General features: G+C 32.0%; 1 protein-coding gene across 1 annotated transcript; it reads right to left on the bottom strand.

Annotated features, from left to right (window-relative positions):
* Window positions 1-1,207: 1,207 nt before the first annotated feature.
* LOC134233429 (uncharacterized) lies at window positions 1,208-3,651 on the bottom strand (the record flags this gene model as incomplete). The annotated part of the gene is made up of 2 exons (XM_062715403.1): window positions 3,647-3,651; window positions 1,208-3,075 (listed from the first exon to the last, which is right to left on the bottom strand). Coding segments are annotated over exons 1-2 (1,873 nt in total), but the record flags the coding sequence as incomplete, so codon positions are not given.
* Between the last annotated feature and the right edge of the window lie 7,688 nt (window positions 3,652-11,339).

The raw sequence follows: 11,339 nt of genomic DNA, 5'->3' as shown, positions 1-11,339 counted from the left end.
CAACAAATACGAGACCCCTCCGTCAGGAATACACCTTGCAGTGAACATTTTGATTCATGTGCGAATGGAAACTTTTTGATATTTCCATTTTATAAAATCACAGAAGATAATGGACAATTACGGAGGGCCAAGGAAGATTATTTTGTTAAATTATTTCAGCCTAAATTAAATGTAAATTGAACATTTTAGCTCTAAAGAAATGTTCCATTTTATTACAATGTACATGTGTTTAACTCTATACATTTGGCGCTTTTTTGACATTTACCTGTGCCAATGTATAACGCTGCCTTTGTGACGTCATAATAACGACGTCATAACAACGAAGTTGTATTGTTTTTATTATCATTGTTACACTCTGAAGAGCCGTAACGGCGAAAGCGCTTAGTGTAAAAAATTAAACGTAAACTTGTTTGTTTATCTTGGATTTAATTTTGATATATATATATATATATATATATATATATATATATATATATATATATATATATATATATATATATATATATATATATAGAAAAAAATTGACAAGGCAACAATGTTAGTAAAACGTAAGCGCTTTCTTCATTATTTCTTCAGACGTTTTACATTTGAAAACAATTCAAAAATGTGACGTAATAACGTTACCTGTTGATAACGTCAACAACAATTCAATGACGTCACAATGCTTTTAGAGGAAACAATAATAGAGCCAAAGTAAAATAACATAATTCATAGCGTAATACATAATTAAGTCATGAGACATTTTATATTAAACTATTTAAGGATGGTTTAAAAATATTTATAAAATGTTTTTCTTTTTCCCGTCTTTCTAAAACGCTCTCTGTTTTGAGTTTATAAAAGGGATAAACTGTGAATTGTCCCTGTCCACAAATATCAAGATGTTCACTGAGTTTTATTTTTCTGTACTCGGGTTGGTTGATATGCTGTCTGTGTATACGTATGCGAGTGCGAAGGGCGGTCCCGGTTTCTCCTATGTATAATTCTCCGCATCCAGCGCATTTCATACAATAAATAAGGTTTTTTGATGCACAGGTCATGTCTGCATTTACGGTAAATTTCTTATTTCCGAGTGTAAAAGTACTTCCCTCTTTAATAAATCGGCAAGTTCCACAACGTGAATTGGAGCATGTATTGACCGTGTATGAATTCTGTTGTTGAAATACAGATTTGCACAATATTCTCCTGAGGTTTTTAGGTTGTCTTTTACTGTTGATGAATTTATATTTTTCCAGCACTTTGGACATTTTCTCATCGGTCTGTAGAAGGTTGTTGAGGTGACGCACTGTAGGGGTAATATTCCTGTTCCTCGGATTGTAGGTAGTTACAAGCGGTAATATTGAGGTATCCGGATTGTCACTATTTGAGGAATTAATAAGTGTTTCTCTATCGATTTCTGTGGCCTTTTTTATCCCGTCCTCAATGATTCCGGAAGGATAACATTGTTCAAGTAAATACTTTTTCAATTCATTTAGACGTTTATCTCTTGTTTTCTCGTCGCTAACTATTGTGCAGACTCTTCTAGCTAAATTGTACGGGATCGAGCGTTTTGTATGGCTAGGATGACAGGAACTGAAATGAAGGTATTGATGTGTGTCCGTCGGTTTGTAGTATATGTCTGTCGAAAGACATTCTCCATCCTTTTTAATTAAGACGTCCAAAAATGGAATACTTTGTAAACTTTCTTCCATTGTGAAGTTGATGTCAGGATCTAGATCATTCATAATATTTAGGAAAGCTGCTAGATTCGCATCGCTGTCATTCCAAATTATAAAACAATCATCGAGGTATCTTTTCCAATTGTTCTTTATATTTTCTGTAATTTGTTGGTCAAAGTACCGAGTTGTTCTTTCATACATCTTTTCTTCTAGATATCCTAGTGTGAGGGTGGCATACGTAGGGGCCATTTTCGTTCCCATTGCTGTTCCTTTCTTTTGTGCATAATGCTTGTCGCTAAAGGAGAAAGTATTATTTTGCAATACTATCTTACTCGCCTCTAAGATGAAGTCTTTGCTGAAACGCGCATTAATTTTTTGTGGATATTTGTCAATCCAGTATTCGAGCGCCTTGACACCAAGATCAGTAGTAATATTAGTGTACAGGTTGGTAACATCCATTGTGATTAGTTTGGCATTATGACTAACATTTTCAGGTAGATGTCTCAGAAAATCCAGATCATCACGAACATAACTTTTTACTTCTAAGCATAAAGGTTTCAGTAATATGTCCATAAGATGACTCAGCCTTTGTGTAGGAGCATTGGGTCCACCTACGATAGGTCTAAATGTGAGATCTTCCGGATCGTTACATGTAACATATGCAGAGTTTTGTATTTTAATCGCTTCCTTTATTGTTTTAGACTTGTGTATCTTAGGAAGTCCATAAAATGCACTTTCTCTGAAATCAAAATTTATTAAGAAGTCCTCTTCTTTATCTGTTAAACAGGACGTTGTGTTGTGGTTCTTTATCAAGTTTTTGATTTTTCGCATTGTCTTTTTGTCACTGTTTTCTGATATTTCATCGTAAAACTCGCTGTTATTGAGCATTTGTAATATTTTTGATTTGTAGTATTCTGTGTTCATAATCACTACTGCACCTCCCTTGTCTGCTTCTTTGATTACGATTGAACAATCGTTTGTCAGTGATTGAACAGCCTTTTCTTCTTCTTTTCGTAAATTACTTCTTGTATTAATTTTTTCATTCCTTAAAGGTATATTTTGCAGCGTATTACAAACAGTGTCAAGGAGACTGTTCCTTCCTTTCTTTGGATTAAAATTTGATTTGTTCCTTACAAGATCACTTTCAGACGTGTTTTCGTCTTCGTCATCCTTATGAAAAAACTCTGCTAGTCTTAATTTTCTTGTATATTCCTTAATATCCTTAGATAATTCCTGAAGATTAGAATTACTTGGTGTTGGTGTGAATTTTAATCCTTTTGATAATAACTTTATTTCAGCTGCATTTAATGGCCTACTTGACAGGTTTATCACTTTTGGGTCTATTGCTCCCAAGTTTCCCTCTGTCCTTGCAGGTATTGGTACTGCTGAAATCTCTGCCCTTGGCTCTGTTTGCCTCCTCCTAAAAAATAATGTGAGGATTTCTTTCCTATGTAAGTTGTCCCATTTCTTCTGAATAAGTTTCCAGAATGATTTACAGACTTCATGATTGACAATTTATGTACACCTGAAGAAGGATTATGAGATCCAGAAAGCGCTTGTGTTAAATGAAATTTGGAAACTGCATTTTCTTTTTCTTTTATAATTATTTTCACCTGTGTGACATCGACTGTGAACTATTTTCAACTATATATATATATATATATATATATATATATATATATATATATATATATATATATATATATATATATATATATATATATATATATATATATATATATATATATATATATATATATATATATATATATACGAAGTGTACTGAATTATTTTATATTTAGTTATAGCATACTTTTAGTATTCCATGTATATATAATATGATTTCCTGAGTATGAAGCAAACACTGTCTGACCAGAGAGTATAGCGTGAGTGAGAACATGTAATTTTTTTTAATATAAGAAAACAAGAATTTTATTCTTGACATGTACATTACCTATGGCAACATCTGAATTAATTAAGACTGTCTTTACCTCATGGCTTTGACATAGAAGTTTAACCTACCCTTTCAAAATGTTTCACATTGTCCATAACCTTTTGTTTTTAAAGAGACAGGGCTTTTCTTGTCTGTGTATTAATATTGACTTGTGATTCTTTGATATTTGTCCTCATATGGCAAAGTTTGATGCAGTTTTGAAATTATTAAATATTTACAACATTCAATAATCTTTTTTGAATGGTGGACAGACCAGCATTATTATGATATGTCATAGGTTATTGCATTTATCTTAACGTCTTTACATCGAAAGCGAGATACCACAATTCTTTAAATCTGCTTGGGTTTTTTCTGCGAAAACAGATGTTTAACCTTGCACTTTAGATTAGATACCAGTAATGTTTGGGTTTTCCTTTCGTGTGTATGCAGGTGAAAATTAATGTTATCAAGTGCGTGTAAATGAACATTTATATATACACACTTTAATCTACCATGTACTTGAATGGCTCTGATTCGATGTCGAATGTATTCTATTACCACATTTAGAAAATTCATTGGCCGACCAACTCTCAAAAATGTTTAGATATATCTCAGAATTCTCAAATGTTTTCTGTCCTTTTTAACATTATTTCAAGTAGTCAGATTGCAGTTATTTATGATATAAAATATATCAGAAAGGAGTATGTAGTATTCAGTAGGGGGTAGAGATAGGTGACAGGTTTTTGAATTACGTTGTTCAATCGGCTTTAAAAAAAAATGAAAATTAAATTCATGTCTTTTTGCGTGCAAGAGTATAACAGTTGGGAGGTATATTTACATATACAAACGGCATGAGACCATTTATCTCCGATGAGACAGCATTAATATACCAGTAACAAAGCAAACGAACGCTCTCTGAGATGGGAAAATACATTTCACCCATCACTGCAAGAGGATAATTCAAAATTTCAGAGTGCCTTAAAACCACCTTTAGGATACATAAGTTACTTGTATTTAACAAAACGAAAGTTGGAATATTTATTTGTCGAAAAATATTATTAAAATAAATAAAATACGTTTTTTTTTCTTGAAATTTTGAAGTGCTTGTAAATCAGTCTGTGTATTAATTTTAGTTTATAACTCAAAACATGCCATATATTATTAATGCACACGGTAGGGGTAATCTATATGTACAAGTGACACTGCATGGGGTTTGTTTAGATAACGATTTAATAGCAATTTAATGCTCAAGTTTTACCTCCTCGCACTGCACAAAACACGTCCGTGTAGATGATTTTCCTTCAATATTATAAATTTTCAATCCATTTTATTCAAAATGATCGAACATATCAGTACAGAAAATACTAGTTTGTTTTACACAAAGGACCAATTTTGATTGTGACAATGTGTCATAGATGATTGCATCTTAATAAAATGTCTAAATATATATGTTATACTTATTCTGAAAATAATAATAAACTTGAATTCAGAAGCAGGTACTTTCTCTTTCTGACACACATTCAAAGGATGACTCATCTAGTTTGCACGGTTTCAGAAAGTGTACATTGTAGGTAATGCAAGACTGACTTTTATAGGATATGACACGCAACAACTGGAGTAACATCGTCATCTACCAAATGTATTACCATTTTATTTCGTCTCTATATGAGTGAAATATTCTCGAATGGGATTAAAACATCTCACAATCAATCAATCAAATTAATTTTGTGCATTATCTTATGAAAACATTCTAAACTTGGTACAGAACAGCATTTTAGATTGAAGAGGCCTTCATCTTTGTTAATACAATGTTTTTATAAGTTGATCGTATACAAATAGTAATTTTGGTCTTATTTTCAGTAATCAAAAGATACAAATTACTTATTTAGTAAGTGTCATCTTTGAAAATAAAAGTAGAGGTATTGTGAGCACTGTTGCGTTTAAGAGACTGTAAACGAAGTTTCGGGAATATATAGTTTTTGCCCTGTCCGTCTGTCTGTTGAGCTGTCTGTTTTTCCACAAAAACTTAAACCTTGCCTTCAACTTTTGAATGGGTGTGCCTATTACTTTCGTATTCCACAGGTGTATTCTTTGTGACGAGATCTTTTTTTAGAACCACCAAATTTGACCTTTAGACCTTCAAGTTTGACTTACTTTTACAAAAAAATACCACACTTTAACTTTGGCCATAACTTTTGAACGGTTGGTCTTATGAATTTCATACTTCTGATATGTATTTTGTGTGTCAAGACCTTTCATTGAAATTCAACAACTTTGACCATAGACCTACTTTTTAAAAAAGCTAACCTTGGACATAACTTTCTGGGGAATTTATACTTTACACATTTCATGCTTAAAGCAAGACCTTTCCAATGATAACAACAAATTTGACCCTTTGACCTTGACCTAGAAGTTTGACCTACTTTAAAAAAAAACTTTCACCCTGGTCATAACTTTTGAACGGTTAAATTAAGCTAGGGCTTTTATACTTCAAATATGTAATCCTTGTGACAAGACCTTTTTTTTTTTTTAGAAACCACCAACTTTGATCAGAATACATTAGATATTGTGAACGCATTTTGCAAATGCGCTGGATCTAAAATTAATATAACTAAAACAGAATGCATTTTGCTTGGGAATATGAAAAATGCGTTTGATAAGCACTGTGGAATTAAAGTTACAAACAAAGCAGTTAAATGTTTAGGTATCTACTTAGGTCATGATAAAGAGGAATGTTACAATAAAAACTGGATGAGAATATATCATGATATGGAAAAACTCTTTGAATCCTGGAAACGTAGAAAATTAACTCTTTTTGGCAAAGCGTGTATTATTCGGACACCTGTTATTTCAAAATTGATATATACATCGTCAATTTTATGTCTTCCCGATGAGAACTATATTAAGAAAATTCAAAGATTAATTTTTAATTTCATTTGGGAAAAAACGGAGAGAATTAAACGGAACACACTGATTGGTGACATATCACGAGGCGGACTTTCTATTGTCGATGTTGAATGTAAACTAAAATCATTGAAAGCAGCGTGGATTCCACGATTACTAAATTCAAAAGGTTTACTGTTTGATATTTTAAATGATTTTTGTAAAAAACTTAATGTTGATATCTATTATCTTTTAAAGCTTTCATCAATAGGCGTAGATAGCTTAAAAAATATACATGTTCCTTTATTTTACAAAGAAGTTCTAAGTTGTTTTAATGAATGTAAAACTGAATTAAACTTTGATAAAAGATCTTCTGATGATATTTTGCAACAGCCAATCTGGAATAATCGTAATTTGGTCTATAAAGGAAAAGCTATTTTATTTGACAATTGGATTAAATCTGCAATTTTATATATATATGAATTGTTTGATGACAAAGGGTGCATCAGACCACTTGAACATTTTTCCAATATAATTGACAAATCTAATTGGCTATGTGAGTACAGAATTCTTCTGTCAGCTACTAAGAATATTCGAAGAACACACAATTTTTCAAATGCAAGCAACATAAATAAACAAAATGTAATTAACTTCAACTTCCTTTTAGGGAACTTCAACATACAGCCTACTCCGGATATATTGAAATTCAGGGGACCATGCAAATTATTTCAATATATCCGTAATTCAATATAAGCGAAATCGCGAAGCCGCCATTTTTTTCATTATAAGTTCAATCCCTATCTTAAAATAAAGAACAAACCCGAACAAATTAATTTTGTCATCGTTTACCTAAAATAGTGCAGAGAATATATGGAAATTTGGTCCCTGAAAGTTTAGATAAAATTGTTTCTTTCTTTTTTATCGATAAGACAATCTGCAACTTCATTATTATTCCCCGATCGCATTTATTTACATTTTGGAAAAGAATCACCGATGTCAAACTGTTGAGTACTGCTGAATGCTGCATGTATTTCATCGTAAGTGTACTCGGATTGATCTGTTAGCTATTTCGAATTTAGGTCTATTTTTAGCCATTAACAGTACGTATTGGATTTAAAAGTTAAGTTTTTCTAGATCTGTCGGGGTTACTATGTTGCCTTTAAATACTCAAAATACTTCCGTATTATATACACGGAAACAAAGAATTTAGCAGTAAATAATTTTATTTCGTAAGAGCATGCAGTATAAAAACAGATAAGGTGAAAACTTAATTATTCACACCTTTTTATATCAACTGGTCAGTCAGGCATAATTTCTGTAACCAACCGTAACGACAGCCGCTAGGGAGTACTTCAATATAACCGTTATGAAAACAACTCATTATCACCTGTGGGGACCGATCAGTGGCTTCAATATAAGCGAAATTTCAATATAGCCGATTTCAATATATCCGTTATTTTAATGCAAAGAATATGAGAGTCAAAAACTGAGGATTTATTTTTATTTCAAAATAAGCGGAATTTCAAAATAAGCGAGTTCAATATAAGTGGAGTAAGCTGTATCAGGAAAATCAAGTAATTTTTTCTACAAAAATCTTATTGAAAAAAAGTTTTGTAAACCCAGTTTTCAAGCCATATTATCTAAAGATTTTGGAATATTTGAGGAGTCAAGTTGGAAAAATATTTATGAATGTAAGAGTTTAGATATAAGAGATAAACACATAGCAGAATTTAGCTACAAACTATTGAATAATATATTATGTAACAATGCTTATGTGAGTAAGTGGAAAAAAGATATATCTCCTATGTGTATACATTGTAACAAAATAGAGAATGCAAAACATCTGATTTTTAAATGTGATAATGTGTCTAATATATGGAATACTATAAGCAGTTTTTTATCATTTAAAATTCAGTGGAAACATATTGTTGTTGGGTTTTTCCATGAAAAAAATGATAAAACTAGATCTCTTAATTTACTTATTACGTATGTGGCATATAGAATTTATAAACATAAAATGTTATGTAGATTAGAGTCTTTAAGTGAAACTGAATTTAATTTATACAATCATGTAAAAATATCAATTTGTTTCTACACTTTTGTATTACACTTTCTATTTGTTAACACTGGGCTAAGGATTTTTGAAAATCTTTCAAAACTAATGTGAAAATTATATATTCTTGTATAAATACTACTGGGAAGGGACCCGTCTTCCCGTAGTACTGTCAAAAAGGGGGGAGTAAATGGACCGTGAAACGTATTTGTGGCTCTCTCGGTTGACAGCTACACTGAAATTATATCTATCTTATTTCATAATGTATACTGTATAAATATATTTTTTGAAGATAATTGTACTTTAATTTTTTTCGATATGATTTATAACATCCTGCGTGATGTCATAGGGACAACAATATCATTGTTTAGAATTAAGGAGCTTAGTCAGGGCCCCATCCCTGGCAGTTGCCTTATTTTTTTTCTAGTAATGTTAGTTTATATGTTATAGATTAGGTCTGGGAAAATAAAATTGTTAAAAAAAAAAAAAAAAAAAAACTTTGACCCGTTGAACTTGGCCTAGAAGCTTGACCTACTTTTTAAAAACTGTCACCATAACTTTTCGAACAGGTGGTGTTAGGGCTTTCATATTTCACTAATGTATTTCTTGTGAAAAGGCCTTACTTGGGTACCAACATATTTGATTTGCATTAGAAAATTTTTAACCTTCGCTATATTGCCACAAGGGGACATCAGTGTTTCACAAACACATGTTATATATGTGAAGTACCAACTGTTCAAAAGCAATGGCCTAAGTAAGCGTTTAGTATTTTTGTGTAAAAGTTTGTCAAACGCCAAGGTTTAGGTCAAAAGGCCCATAGAAAGATCTTATCACAGGGAATACGCTTGTGAAATAAGAAATCCATAGCCATAACCCTTTCCAGTCAAAGTTATGGACAAAGTTAATGTTTTTGCGGGCAAACAGAGACAGATGGACAGACAGGGCAAAAACTATATACCCGCAAATCTTGATTTCGGGGCATAATGTATACATGTTACCGCGAAATAAGAGAGTTTTAGCCCCAGTAATTTAAAGGCTATAGAAAAGGGTTTTTTTTAGGTGTGTCAATCTCCAAGGGCACATTCAATATTGATAGTGCCCGAGGAAATTTCTGTCACAAGAAATGCACATGTGAAATAAACCAACTATTCAAAAGGCATGACCAAGTTTAATTTTTTTTAAATTCCAAGATAAACTTCAATGGATCAAAATTAAAATAATGATACCCCGCCTCCAATATGATTATAATGGCAAAGTCCATGTTTTGCTCTGGGAAACACGAAATAAGTGTCAGATCAAAAAGTAAAATTGGAGGTGCACAATGTAAATGGCACTATGTAATAAAGAATTTGTGAAAATATCGTTATATTTTATTTCGTGGAGGAGTAGCGGATAAGAGGTGGGTACCCTCAACTATTATAGAAAGAATGGCCGTGTCCATGTCTTGCTCCGGGAAACATAAAATATGATCAAAAAGTAAAATGAAAGATGAACAATGGCATTATGTAACATATAATGTGTAAAAGTCTCTTCAAATTTCATTCAGTTGTAAAAGAGGAGTTATGGATAAGAGATGCGTAAAAGCGTAACAGACGGACGGACATAAAGACGAACGTACCTCCCTATTTACTATATACCCTCCTACTTTTCAAGCGGGGAGTATAATACATAAAAAATGTAATTGGTATTCAACTGCTCTTTACACAAAAATTAAACCTGAGAAGAATGAAGGACCTTAGTCTTATTTCTCAAACTTTCTGGCCAAGGTTTAATTTTTTGAAAGCTGGTCAAACTCCAAGATATAAATATTTGCAGACATACAAGCCAACAGACAGACGGACAGACAGAACAAAACTCTTTACTCCCGATATTTTGATTACCTGGGTATAAAAAAAATCCTAGATCGTTTCTTAATAATATTAATGGAACCTGCGTCAAAGTATTCATAAAACATTCTCTTAGGGATGAAATAAACTAAGAACAAAGTACAAAGTCATACAATCTGTTCTAGTATTTGCTCGGGGTGTTGACTAAGGATATATGAAAAGTAAACCCTTGGACATTGATGCACTTTGGCATAGACACGACAAAGGCAAATTGGAACTGCTTTTTTCGCAAATGAGCTGTGTTTTGCCTAATCTACTGTTGTTATTACATGTGTATACATGTCCTTTTTTGTAAAGACAACCCATCGTTAGGTCGTATCTACAATTACAAGAACTTATAATTTTTCCTATTATACCAAGATAAGAGCGTTAAAATACATTTAATCATTGTATCTAAAGAGAATAGAAAAAAAGAGACTGATTGTGAATTTATTTACTGCTTTACGGCACCTTATTGCCCATTGATACTTGTATAATACATGTTTATATTTTCAGCAAAATCAAATCATGCATGTAAGGTGTGTATACTAATTCTCTGTATGTTGTTATTATTGATTTAACTTATAGCTTGATAATGGAAGACTATCATCTTCATTTAAAGTCAGCATTTCGTAAATAATGACATTATATCAGAAATATAATTTATCATCTAGACGTATTTTTACTGTCTTGTAAAACATATGGGAATAACGAGCAGTATTCAAGATCAGAAGTCCTTAAAATAATACCAAAATATGGGCAGAGCAAACACGGACCTCCAAAACATAAGAGTTTCATACCAATTGTTAGGTTTCTGTTTTTATGAACTGGCTGCGTAATGTTTCGCCTACCTGGCCAATTCATCAGGTTCACGGCGGTCAGCAGAGGATGTTTACTCATCCTAGGTACTCTGATCTAACCTCTGGAATTTCAGGTGGTCTGTTTGTACT

Source organism: Saccostrea cucullata, unplaced genomic scaffold, assembly GCF_032062105.1.
Source record: "Saccostrea cucullata isolate Sc308-1 unplaced genomic scaffold, CSIRO_AGI_Scuc_v1 ctg3944, whole genome shotgun sequence".
Classification (NCBI taxonomy): Eukaryota; Metazoa; Mollusca; class Bivalvia; order Ostreida; family Ostreidae; genus Saccostrea; species Saccostrea cuccullata.
The sequence above is the reverse complement of the archived record's forward strand: the minus strand, read 5'-3'. Positions and strand labels throughout refer to the sequence as shown.